Source organism: Tupaia chinensis, unplaced genomic scaffold (assembly GCF_000334495.1).
Source record: "Tupaia chinensis unplaced genomic scaffold, TupChi_1.0 Scaffold000175_1, whole genome shotgun sequence".
NCBI lineage: Eukaryota > Metazoa > Chordata > Mammalia > Scandentia > Tupaiidae > Tupaia > Tupaia belangeri.
The window spans coordinates 6126-20016 of record NW_006159650.1 but is presented as its reverse complement, the minus strand read 5'-3'; the positions used below and the strand labels follow the sequence as shown (position 1 = coordinate 20016).

The 13891-nt window shown below is 40.2% G+C and overlaps 1 protein-coding gene across 6 annotated transcripts in view; it reads left to right on the top strand.

The window, feature by feature from the left end:
* SETD4 (SET domain containing 4) overlaps positions 1–12485 on the top strand; it is a 28201-nt gene extending 15716 nt beyond the window's left edge. For 4 of the 6 annotated variants that reach the window (XR_334219.3, XR_334220.3, XR_334218.3 and 1 more), the window contains 6 exons: positions 274–448; positions 2661–2742; positions 3938–4018; positions 8951–9074; positions 11406–11600; positions 11709–12485. Coding sequence is in view for 2 of the 6 variants with exons in the window: in XM_014586943.2 (XP_014442429.1) it covers positions 274–448; positions 2661–2742; positions 3938–4018; positions 8951–9074; positions 11406–11540 (597 nt within the window). In the remaining 4 variants the exon portion in view is untranslated. Of the gene's footprint in view, positions 1–273; positions 449–2660; positions 2743–3937; positions 4019–8950; positions 9075–11405; positions 11601–11708 lie in introns of those variants that run through there. The other 2 variants (XM_014586943.2, XM_027770946.1) reach the window with 2 other exon arrangements.
* The last annotated feature ends 1406 nt before the right edge of the window (positions 12486–13891 follow it).

The window sequence follows — 13891 nt, the reverse complement described above, 5'->3', positions numbered from 1 at the left end:
AATGGCTATGTCGCTGGACTCCCACGTAGTCGACCGCGGTTCGCGTCCCAGACCCGGTGGCTTAAAACTCACGCCGGGCGCCTGTGCGTGCATGCTCAAGATCCCAAGAGGAGAATGGAGGAGAAGGGATCACGGCGTGACCACCCCCCCGGGGGGTGATTTCTCGCTTTCTGTCTCTCTGTCTCTCTGTCTGGCGAGTGCATGCGCCCTATAGCAAAAACCTCTCCAAAACAAAAACAAAAACAAAAACAAACTAACAATTTTCCTTTCTAGGTTAAAGCAGCATTTAATGAGGAAACTCGCTGTTACGAAATTCAAGCGGCTTCAAATTATAGAAAATATGAAGAGGTGTTCATCTGCTATGGTCCTCATGATAACCAGCGGCTGCTCCTGGAATACGGATTTGTTTCCACTCATAATCCTCATGCTTGTGTTTATGTCTCAGCAGGTTGGGATCAACTTTGTTCTTATTAAGATGATATACTTCTATCTTCCACTTGGAGATGTAGTTATCTTCAGTTTTAATTAAAATAGCAAGAGCATAAAACACATGCATCTACCATTTATTTTTTTCCTAGTAGGGTGACCTACACTGAGTGTATAATTTCAGCATTTGAGTAAAAACAACCAGACTTTGATTGATACTCATGACAAGAAGACTGAAAGAAGTTGTATTGTATCAATATTATGGCAGAAGATAGAATGGAAGAAAAGGAACATTGATACAAAAATAAGTATAATATTAATAGATGTGAAGAAATAGAAATATTTGTACCGAGACATCATTACTATCACTAAACACAGACTAGGATTAGGAAACAACATGGAAGATATTTATTAAGCACCTACTGTGTGTAAAACACGAGCTAATTGCAGAGATAAATCCATTGGAGTTAACTGCCATGATGAGATCTTGATTTCATTGGTGTTCTTTTATGATCTCCTAACTAGCCACCACCATTAGCATTACAGATTGAGCATCCTCATTCTGAAAATTCAAATTCTGAAGCTTTTTGAGTGTCAATATGATACCGTAAGTGGAAAATTTCACACCTGATTTTGTGTGGTGGATTACAGTCAAAACACTGCAGTACAAAAATACCGAATAAGGACCAGCTTCATAGTGCAGTGGTTAAGCCCTGTGTATAGAGAGACAGATCCCACATGGACAACTATGGTTCAAGTCTTGACCTTGAGGATTGAAAAACAGGTTGGATGCATGCGTGTGTATGCTCAAAATCCTAATGGGATGAGAAAGGGAGGAAAAAGGATTGTGGTATGATCATTCCCTATGGAGGAGTGTTTTCTGTCTCTGATGAGTGTGTGCCCTTTCTGAAAATAAAAAAAATGGTATAAAATTATCAGGATATGTATATATGAGGTGTATATGAATAAGGTGTATATGAAACATATATGAATTTTATGCTGAGACTTGGGTCTCTTCCCCAAGATAGCTCATTATGTATCTGCAAATACTTCAAATCTAAAAAATCTGAAATTTAGAACACTTCTGGTGACAAGCATTTTTTTTTAAAGCTTGCTTTCTTTCAGAGAGACAGACAGACAGACATCCTCAACAGTCTTTACACCACGATTTACCCCCAGCTTTAGCCAGCCTGGATCAAGGATGCATGTCTGGTGTGCACAGGAGGGTTCCAGGCTGTAAACCAGGACGTTTCCGTGTTGGTCCAACATCCCAAAGTGTTATATTACTACTGTGCCATCAGCTAGCCCGCCAAGCATTTTGGAAAAGGGATACTCACCCTGTAATATTTTCAAGTAATAATTTAGTCATTAAATATATGGTGTGAAAATTCCAAAAATAGTATTAAAAACAGTACACAGAAGACTGATATTTTCTCCTTCTGAAGCAGCAGAGAAGTAGATTTCTAGGCCATGGGAAATGGCCAGAGGTTTACCAAGCGCATGACTTGAGATAATTTTCATGTAAGTTTGAATGGAAATAGAAACTTGGTCAAAGTGATATGTAGGTGGAATAATAATGTTATTTCTCAAAATAATAGAAAAGCAAAAACTGGAACTTGCTGTCTCTTCAAAAAAACTAGTTTTGAGTAAACCTGATGTATTCAGAATCCTGATAACTAATATTGATGGCCATGAAATATAATTTATAGAATAAATTAATTTGTACAAAAATTACATTTTGGTTATTGATACATTTTACGAATAGAATAGAAAAAACTCCTCATTGCCCTATTCCTCCCCAAGTAGCTTTGATAATCTGTGCATATTTACTTCAAGTTTTTTATGGTTGCAATTATGTTGCCACTCTTTTGAATTCTAGTCTTTAAAACACAATATTAAGTCCTTTTCTCATGTTTTCACAGAGCCTATATTTCTGTTGGTTGTAATTTTCCAACAGTTGTGCACATGTGTTAATTACTTGATCTTGTTGGTTGATTTGTTTTGTGGGAACATGCACTGAAATTGTGGATGTTTTGTCTCTTGCCTGGAATTCATACAGCTTTTCAGAGGCTAAATAATGATCTCATTGAAATGATCTTGAAAAATAGATTTTTTTGGTGTAAATTTGGTGAAACTGTTTATGTGTCTTGATTATTAACAGGAAGAAAAGTGAGTTGACCCACTTTTGTCTGAATTATATCCTAAATCTTAGTCTGATTTTTTAAAAAATATAGATATACTTGTTAAATATCTTCCATCAGAAGATAAACAGATGAAGAAAAAGATTTCTATTTTGAAGGATCATGGCTTTATTGAGTAAGTATTTCTCTTTCTTTTAAATTTATTCCTTTTCATGAGAAAATTGAGGGTTAGGGTTTCCATAGGTGTGAGACCCCTTCTGTCTCTGTGTCAGCTGACAGGGAAGTATTTATTGAGCACTTACTATGTGCAGTAAATACATGCTTGATATGGGACATAAGGGAGTGTAAGACACTTTTAAGAAACTAATTTGGGGACATAAGATACAAGCTTGAAATATTAAATTACTGCACCAAATAGAGACCTGGTATTGATTGATGGCCTAGGGTTCATTTGTCTTTACCACGTGGTCAGGTGGGCTGACACTGGGCTCCTGCAGGCCAGGCTGGCCTATTGGAGAACCCAGTCATTTGATAACATGGTAGAGGCTTTTGAGTAGGTGGGAAGACTGGGTGATTCTATATCAGATGAGATAAACAGGGTTCATTGTTCTCCTTTTCATATATTCTTTTCTGGATAAAAATATATTTTTAAAAAATAATCCAGCAATAATATGAAGGCAGTTTGGCTGTGGTGGGAGCCTTTGGTTTGATCCCCAGGATAATCCAAATTTGTCATTCATCTCACTGTTATGAGAGGAGTGGGTATGGATCTGTGGTCTGTACTCACTATCTGTGGCTCCCTCATGCAAGTTCAGCTTCTTATTGGAGTTGATTGGAAAATAGCTTCCCCCCCCCTTTTTTTTTTCAAACACAAAGGGAATTTTGTTACTTAGGCTTTATTCTTTAGTATTGTGCATTTATTTTTTCTCCTTTGTCTTTTCAACTAAGATTGACAATAATATGTTTAGCAACCTGCACTCTATGGCTGAAACTGAAAGACTAGAGGATATAGAAACATAGAAAATGGTTACAGATACTGGAGACATTGTGGGAAGAGGGTGGGAGAAGGAGGAGAGTCTGAGGAAAGACATTAAGGAGAAATAAAAAAAGGCAAGACATTTATGGGACACAGAAATGGGTTATTATCTGTTGACAATAATGTGTATAGTATCCCCAACTGAACTAGTGAGAAATATATTCATGTTGGAACATTCACTTTGTAAGCCAAGTAATGTATGTGATTGAATGTATAAAAAAATTAAAATAAAATATATATTAAAAAATAAAACAGTGTTCGGCTCTTCAGCCATTAGGCATGGTGTCAAGAAGTACTGAAAAATGATGGCTTTGTCATTCTTTTTCTATTTTAGAAATTTGACATTTGGATGGGATGGACCATCTTGGAGGTTACTAACAGCCCTTAAACTGTTATGTCTGGAAGCCAAAGAATTGTAAGTTCCACACATGTTGCCGTTAAACTGTTGCTATAATCCAGATGTGACTTTGGAGTTTTTTTGACCTGCATTCCAATACTCAATTTGAGTAGAAAAAAAAATGTCATTGTATATTGAACTTGCTTGTCCCATAAACAACTTGCCTATGTAATGAATGTTTTACTTCTAAGTTTTTGAAATAATTTAATTAATTTAAAAAAGGTTAATTAATAAATATTATTAATTTAAATTTTGCTATACGGCATACATGCTCACGAGTGAGAGAGAGAGAGAGAGAGAGAATGAGAAAGCAAGCTGCCAGGTTTGGCACTTGAAGTGCAGTTGGTCATGTGGGACTCCAGTAGCCAGAACCACCACACCACCTGCTGACCCTTTTTAAAAATTTTAATGATAGTAAGTATATCCTCATGCTTTTGAGAGCGAGAGAAGAACCTTCGACAAGAGCTTGTCAACTGTGTCCTCAGGGTCCAGGGTGCCTGTGTCTGGCCTGTTTTCAGACTAACCTGGGCAAGCGTGCAATTGGCTACATAGCTTCCAGCCTTGCAGGGCTCTTGTGTTACTGCCGTTTCACAGCACTGGGCCCGTGTCTGAGATTTCACCGTTTCTGGAATTCTGGCTTTAGAATCATATTCAGAGTACAAGATTCTGAAAGTTTGCAAATCTCTACTCAGATATTTCCCCTGGTGACCTGGTGCTTGCTGTTGAGGGTCAGTCTAATTTTTTTTTTTTTTTTTTTTTGCCATAGGGCACATGTGAGAGACAGCAGAGAGAGACAGAGGGAGGGATAGTGTGAAATTACTCCCATGCAACAGTCCCTTCTCTCTGGATTTTGGGCACGCATGTACATGAACCTAGTGTGATTTTTTCACACTGTCTCATCCAGACTGGGTTGGTGGTTGGCCATGTGGAAATCCAGCACCTTAACTACCACGTGACCTGCTGGCCCCACAGGGTCAATACTTTAAAAGTGTGAGCAGTGGCACCGTTCAGAGGAGAGCTCCGAGTAGTAGATTTTTTCTGGAATAAGTGGAGCCTCTAGCCGTGGGCCCACTGGGGCCTACCCTGGGCATACTGCTGAAGAAAGCCTGGATTTTTCCCATGGGGGAGGCAAGGAGAGGAGCTCCTGGTGTAGACTTGCATCCTGGGGAGGCTGTATTAGTTAGCCCCTCCTTCACCTCCGCAGCTCCTGTCAGCACCCTGGGCTGCGCTGTGCCCTACAAGGGACCCCCTTCAACCCAGGGCCTTGTCAGGGAGCACTGCTTCCATCCCACTGCTGCCCAGTCTCTGGGGAGAGCTGGAAGCTGGAGAAGCCTAGCCACCAACAGTTAGGATCAAATAAGATAATGCTTTCGAGTAGCTGTTAGCTCAGTGCCTGGACGTAGGTGATGCTCATTTCATGTTCGTTATTGTTTGTGATACTGCTAGCTTCTTCTTCTCTAGGGACTCAGGAGATAAGATTTCTCCCTGGTCTCAACACCATAGTAGTTGTGTGTGTTCTCAGCAGATGATGTTTTTATTTTACAGACACTATAAATTCTCTAACTGATATGTTTTCTTCTTTTTATTGATTGCCAGAAAACTCAAGAGGCAAATTTGTGGTCCACCCAAACTTACAAGATCTTAAGGCATGCAATTTACCACTGACTCATTCCTGGGTGTCTTATCTTTCCTTTTCTCATCTTCTCTTTATCTTGTTTTCCCCATTTATTCATCTTACATTTTGTTTTATCTTGTGTATACCCATGTAAAACTTCCTTAAATCCTTGAGACAAGGAATGAGTTCTTTGTAGTACTTCAACATAATTATTATTATTATTATTTTTTAGAGATTTTTGCTATCGGACATGTGTGGTTACCAGAGAGAGAGAGAGAGGGAGACAAGAGACAGAAAGTGAGAAATCTACCCCTGGGGGGGTGGCCATGCTGCAATCCCTTCTTCTTCATTGTCCTCCTGGGATTTTGGGCACACATGTGCCTGGCATGAATTTCAAGCCTTCAGGTCTGAGACTTGAACTACTACAGCTATGTAGGAATCCAGCGACGTAACCATCACACCATCTGCTTGCCCCAATTTTTAGTTTTTAAAAAAAAATAATTATTTATTTTATTTATTCATTCATTCATTTTTTAATTTGACCGGAGAGAGACAGAGTGACAGTGAGAGAGAGAGGAAGTGAGAAAGCAAGCCACCAGGTTCAGGACTTGAACCCTGGTCGGCCATGTGGGAGTGTCCAGCGCCTTAACCACCACACCACCTGCTGGTCCCCCCAGTTTTTAATTTTTTTTTAAGAGAGATTTTTGCTATAGGATGCATGTGCTTTCCAGAGAGACAGAAAGAGACGGAGAGACAGAGACTGAGCATTCATCTCCCATAAGGGATGACCATGCCATAATATCTTCTCCTCTGTTCTCCTTTTGAGATTTTGGGTGTGCACACACAGGCACCTGGCATGAGTCTAGGCTCAGGACTTGAATCATGGTTTACTGTGTGGGAGTCGAGCGACATAACCATCATGCCATCTGCTGGTCCTGTCATAAATTATTTTATTTTAATTTTGCCCGAGGGCCTGCATGCTTGCTGGAGAGAGACAGAGAGAGGTGGCGGAAAATGAGGAAACACCCCCTCCCCCCCGTGGGGTATGGTCACACTGTAGTCCCTTATCCTCCATTCTCTCCCTCCTTTTGCAGTCTTGGGCATGCACACACATACATCTAGTGTGTTTTCAAGCTGCCGAGGCTGGGACTCCAAGCACACAGTTGTCCATGTGGTATCCAAATTCCACAAACTGGCCCTGGTATAAAATGAAATGAAACACCTGGGTGTTTATAGGAGTTCATCCTTAGGCCTCTTTCTTCTTTTGAGTCATTTCTCAATATCTGAGTGGTGTGACAGGAAAAGTATGTGTTGAAATTCTACCTGATGTGTGTTTGCATGCCATTTCTGCCTCAGTTCATTACTTTGTCATTTGGGGTGAGTTCTCCAACTTTGATTTTCTTTTTAAAAATAATCATTATTTATTTAATTTTATTTGTTTATGTATTTTTTTTTAGGAGATTTTTGCTACAGGGCACATGTGTGTGTGTGGGAGAGAGTGAGAGAGCGAGAGAGCAAAAGAGAAAGAGAAAGAAAGGCAAACTGCTAGGTCTGGGACTTGAGCACAGTTTGCCATGTCCAGTGGCTTAACCACCACACCATCTGCTGGCCCCAGTTCTACAGTTTTCTTGAGTCTCAGTTTCTTTAAGTCGAATGCTTTATTTACAGGGTGGTTGTGAAGATTAAATTAGATAATGGTTGTAGAATTGTTCCTTAGTATCTGCGGGGGTTTAGTTCCAGGCCTCCCATGGATGCCAAAGTCTTGAGGATTCTCAAGGCCCTATATAAAGTGGCATGTGTAGTATTTGCCTATAACCTGTGCTCATCCTTCCATGTACTTGTACGTCCTCTCTCGTTTACTTATCATACCTAATACAGTACAAATGCTACGTAAATAGCTGTCATACTGTATTGTTTAGGGAATAGTGACAAGAAAAATGTCTACACATTCAGTAAGATGTGCCAGGATATATATGTATTTATATATATTTATACTTATAAGTATAAATATATATAAATACACATATATATATAAAATTATTATTTTAAAAATTTTGATTAGCAATTTTTTTAACCCATGGATGTGGAATCTATAGATGTGGAGGGGGCCAAATGTGCATGGAGCACCTTGCTTGATCATGGTAATTTCCTTTTTTCTCTGCTGAGAACTTGTTTATTACTGAGATTTCAGCTGTCATTCCTGAACCAGTTCTGAGCCTGGTCCTTGTTTCTTGTCAGCTGTTCTGAATTTCTAACTGGCTTCTGTGTCCTTCCACTCTGGTGGTGCAGCAGCCATCCAGTCTTCTCTTCTGGGTCACTTCCACTTCTAGGTTATCTGCATCCAAATCTGTCCCTCTTACCTTCTTTCTCAGTGGCTAATGCTTCTTCCTAACGTATATCCTTGGCTCTGCCACCTTCTGGCTCAGCATCTAGCTTTGGTTCCCTTGGGCCCATCCTAACATACCGATACTTTTCTGCCTGCAGCAGCTGGCCCTTTCACCCCTGGAGTCCCATTTCCTGCCTACCTTCATAGCACAGGAAATGTAGTATATAATATGGGGCACCCTGCATATAGAGAAGGGCTTGGCTGTCGATTTCTTCTTCCATATATGCATTACTTTGTGAAATGGGTTCTAGTTTACCATTATTTACATATTTTTTAAATGCCAGAGGGTGCTTGTGCTTGCTAGAGAGACAGAGAGTTAGGATGGGGTGGACAGGGAGAAGCACCCCCCAATGGAACATGGTCGTGCTGCAATCCTTCCTCCTCCATTTCTCTACTATGTTGGAACTTTGGGCATGTATGCACATGTGCCTGGCATGTTTATCAAGTCACCTGGGCTGGGATTCGAACCATGGTCAGCCATATAGAAATCTACTCCCTTAGTCAGCCCATGAGGCTGGCCTCCTTTTTGCCATTTTTTTAGGAAAGTTATCACTTGAGAAATTCCTACCTTTTCTCCTTGGGCCTTTGAGCCGTAGATGAGCCTTCTTGTTCTGTCTCTGTTTCTTTCCCATAGCTGGTGGATGTGACTCCACTTACTTACGTGCCAGACACAGTGGTATAGTGAGAATCAAATTCAATCCTTGCCTGCAGAGAGTGCTTACTCTCTTTGCTTTTTATTTCTGATTCCTCCTCTTCCTCCTCCTCCTTTCTTCTGGACCTTGCCTGCTGCCATATAGGAACTGCCAATGGCATGAAAGTTTTAGGTAGTCTGCTTATGGAAGGAGTTTTATGCTTCTGGAAAAATAGAAGTGTTGGCATGGTGTGCTGATGTGCAAAAGTATTTTCTGAGAGCCTGTTGAAATTATCTTCTTGGATATTTTGTTTCTAGTATACGCTGGAAAAAAGTACTTCTTGGGGAAGTAATTTCAGATACAAATGAGAAGACAAGTTTGGACATAGCCCAGAAAATATGCTATTACTTCATAGAAGAGGCTAATGATATGCTTCAAAAGGTATGTTTCTGGGGACCAGCAGTTAGTGTAATGGCTATGTCGCTGGACTCCCATGTAGTTGACTGTGGTTTGCGTCCCGGACCCGGTGGCTTGAAACTCACACCGGGCGCGTGTGCGTGCATGCCCAAGATCCTGGGAGGAGAATGGAGGAGAAGGGATTGTGGCGTGGCCATCCCCCTTGGGGGGTGATTTCTCACTTTCTGTCTCTCTGTCTGGTGAGTGTATGTGCACTATAGCAAAAACCTCTCCAAAAAAAAAAGAAAAGGTGTGTTTCTGAAAGAGGACATCTTTTCTTAAAGAAGTGTTTTGATCAACAAGTTACTTATTTTGGTCTTATTTTAGAATAGTGCATTTTATAAGAGCACTATTTATTGCCTTAAATAGATAAATATTGATGTAATATCTACATTTGAGTGTTAATTGTGTCTACACCTTTTCAAAACATTTTTTAAGGTTTTATTTTTAATTGGCAAATAAAAATTGTACATATTTATTGTGTACAACATGTTGTGATATGTGTTTACATTATGGAATGATGTAAGTCAAACAATATATAATATATATATATATATCTATATATATATATCAATATATAAATATCACGTCACGTACTTACCATTTTTTAATCTTTTTATTTATTTTTTAAAGTTTCTGTTGTAGGGTACATGTGCTCACTAGAGAAAGAGACAATGAGAGGGAACGTGAGAAGTCAGTCCCTGGTGGCATGGCCACTACACAATCCCTAATTATTCATTCTCTTCCTGGGTTTCTGGGCATACACACACACACATACACACACACACACACACACACACACACACACACACACTTGGTGTGATCCTCAAGCTACCAGGTACAGGATTCAAACTGCAGTTGGCCATGTGAGAGGCCAGTGCCTTAACTACTATAAAGATTGGATAGTATTCCATTGTGTATATATACCACATATTCTTTTTCCACTCATCTGTTGATGGACACTTAGATTGATTCTGTATCTTTGCTTATACTTGTTATTTATTTAAACTTTTTTCTTATTCATGATGGAGCATGTGTATGTGTACAAGAGATGGGAAGAGAGAGAAGGAGAAATTAGTGCCCTTCATAGGGCTTGGTCATATTGTGATCCTTATTCTGTAGTCCTCCAGCTTGCCAGCATGATCCTTGGAATATGCACGTGCATACCTGGCATGTTTTCAGGCTGACTAGGCTGGAAGCTTGAACCAGGATTGGCATGTGGTTTCCAGCTCCTTAGTTTAGTAAACTCTTAACTATGCCTTAGAGTAATAGAATTAAAAATGATTGCATGATTACTTAGTAACAGATTTTCAAGTTTTTTTTTTTTAATTTTTTACCCTCTTATATTTTTAGTAAATGTTTTAATGAAATGAGAAATCATTTCATTTGTATGGAAACATGACTGGGAAAAACAGTGTAATGAACCTCGAAGACATTCTGCTAAATGCAATAAGCCATTTCTCCTATATAAGGTACCTAGAACAGGCAAGTTCATAGAGAGAGAAGAGTAGAGTAGAGGTTATGAGGGGCTTGAGAGAGAGTGAAATAGGACTATTAATTAGTAGCTACAGAATTTATATTTGGAATAATAGAGTTTTGGAGATGGATAGTGATGATGGCTATATAGATTGAGGATCCCTATCCAAAATGGACCAGAAGTGCTTTGGATTTTATATTTTTTTCAGCTCTTAGAATATTTGTATATATATATATAATGTGGTATCTTTGGGATGGGGCCCAACTCTAAATACCAGATTCATTTATGTCTTATATATACATACCTACTATGAAGGTAATTTTATACACTTTTTATATTATAATATATTGACTATGACTCATCACACAAAGTCAGGTATGGAATTTTCAACTTATAATGTCATGTTAGTGTTTAAAAGTTTTGAATTTTTGGATCATTTTGGATTAGGGTGCTCAACTTATACAAAAATGTGATTATATTTGATGCTGTTGAACTATACATGTAAAAAAAAATTTTTTTTTTTGAGAGGTTTTTGCTATAGGGTGTGTGTGCTTGCCAGAAAGACAGACAGCGAGACAGAAAGCAAAAAATAACCTCCCAGGCGGGATGGCCACACCGTAATCCCTTCTCCATTCTCCTCTTGGGATCTTGGGCACACATGCACATGCGCCCGGCATGAGTTTAAGCCGCCAGGTCCGGGACTTGAACCACGGTCGACCACATGGCAGTCCAGCGACATAGCTATTATGTCAACTGCTGGTCCCTACATGTAAAAATTTTCTTAAATGGTAAAATTTTTGAGATACATGCAGTTCAAATAATTTAATGGTAAATTCCAGGTTACCCAAATGAAAGAGGAAAAAGTGACTTTGACAAACCAGCTAACTTTGGTGGAAATGTTGTGGATGGAGGAGCTAAAGATTCTCAAGGCATCTGCTGAGATCCTAAAGAGCTTGCAAACAGCTTTTACTTGACTTTACCTGATGTATTTCATCACCTCCTATGGTGGGTGAGACTCAACATCTCAAACCAAGGTTGGATGGATTAAATTGATTTTATAAAGACTCATTGACAACTGAATGGTTTTTATTAAACAATTATGTAACAATTAATTTTTTTTCTTTTTTCTTCCCAATAAAAAGTTATTAAGTGCTTCTTCACAGAGGGAGTGGTGGCCACTCCTAGGATGTTGGATGATGTCTGCAGAGGGCAGGACAGGTCCTGGGAATTGTGGAGCTGTGAGGAAAGATGGATGTGCCACCCGAATGACACTTCTTACACTACTAAATAAGCAGCAGTCCTGAAGGAAGTACGAAGAGAGTACAGATCTGTCAGGAGAGGAGACTGTGAAGAAACAGGAGCCAGCTGGAATCTGTGTGTGGTCTGTCACTGCATATCCTTATTCATATGTCTCTGCAGCTGTAAAAGGCCAAGAAACTGCGCTTTTAAGATGCTATGATACCATTGGGTCAAAGGGCCAGTTGGCGGTGGGTGGCTCCAGGCAGGTGGCGGACATGGGCATGCAGTCCTGGGTCCCATCTGGGGCAGCCATCAGTCAGCCCTTTCCTGTATTGAAGAGCCTTCCAGGGAACACTCAGGGCTTCCAGGAGGAGGGAATTTCCTTTCCTGGCCCATCACATGCCTGAGGTAGGGCTCCTCTTGTTACTGTGGGAAGAAGAGCTAACTTGGCCACATCGTTCTTCTGGCTTTATCTGGCGTTTCTCTTGGGCAGGCCTTTCCACCTGGGGAGCCAAGCCCCATCAGCACAACTGTGCTTTGGGGGCATGTCTGCTGATTCTGTGCTTCAGGTTAGGGCCACTGACTTAGAGGTTTGGGGATATTTGAACCTCTATTCTTTTGGTTTTATTTTTTATCCCTCTGAGACCCAGTGTGTGCAGAAGGGGTACTTCTTCCACAACTCTCAGCAGCCTGTAGCTTCAGAGGACTCCCTGGAAGGGAGAAGTCCTGGAGGAACAGGCAGGACTCAAAGATGTTGGGGTGTCCTATGCATGGGACATCCCATTAAGCATAGCTGTTGCCCAAGTTCTTCAGTTCTACCTCCTGGCTGTTTATTCTCAGAACTCAATGTTTCTCATTGTGGGTCTCAACAAAACCAAGTGAATGGTGCCTACTCATTTTAGAAGCTTAGATAGAATATTTTCTTTTCTTTCTTTCTTTCTTTTTTAAAATAATTATTTTATTTCTTTATTTTATTTTAAATTTTACCAGAGAGAGACAGAAAGAGAGAAGGGAAAGTGAGAAAGGAAACCACCAGGTCTGGAACTCAAACCACGGTCAGCCATGTGGGAGTCCAGCACCTTAACCACCACAATACCTGCTGGTTCCAAAATAGAACATTTTCATTATTATATCTTAAAAATCTTTCCCTGTTCATGTATATAGTTTATATGAGAATACAATCACAATGTGTGGATTGTATTTTTAAGTTGCTGCAGTGTATTCATGACATGCTGTACCAGGAGTTGCAAGCTCTGGACAGGGCCACTTGAAAACTAAACTTTCTGGACATAGAGTCTTTGGCCAAACTATACTGCAAAGATGATATGTAAGCAGATCTCATGGTTGTGTTCCTATAAAACTTGATTTACAGAGAGAGGTGCTGGGCCACACTCCGCTGACCATTGTTTGTCATTGTTCACAGCAGCACTATTCATAATAGCCAAAAGCCCAGATGTCCATCAATGGATGAACAACCTGCAGTATATCCGTAAAGTGGGGTATTATTCAGTCATAGAAAGGACTGAAGTATATACTCTTACGTGGATGAACCATAACAGCATGCCAAATGAATAATCCAGTCACAAAAGACTTCATATAACTTCATGTATATGAAACCCGTAGCGTAGGCACATACATATATATATATATTAAGAAAATGGATCAGTGATTGCGTAGGTCTGGTGGAGGAGATGTGCTAGAGGGATTGGAGGGCGGTAGCTAAAGATGGGTTTATTATTTTTTTTGAAAGGGTTTTGCCATAGGGCATATGCACTCGCCAGACAGAGAGACAGAGAGACAGAAAGCGAGAAATCACCCCCCAGGGGGATGGCCATGCCGCAATCCCTTCTCCTCCATTCTCCTCTTGGGATCTTGGGCACGCATGCACATGCGCCTGGTGTGAGTTTGAAGCCCCGGGTCCGGGACTTGACCCGTGGGAGTCCAGCGACAGCCATTACGCTAACTGCTGGTCCCAAGATGAGTTTATTTTTGGCTTGATGAAAATGATGTTCTAAGATTAACTGTTAGAATGGTTGCAGACCTCTGAATATACTAAAACTCAAAGATCATGGACTTTAAATGGGTG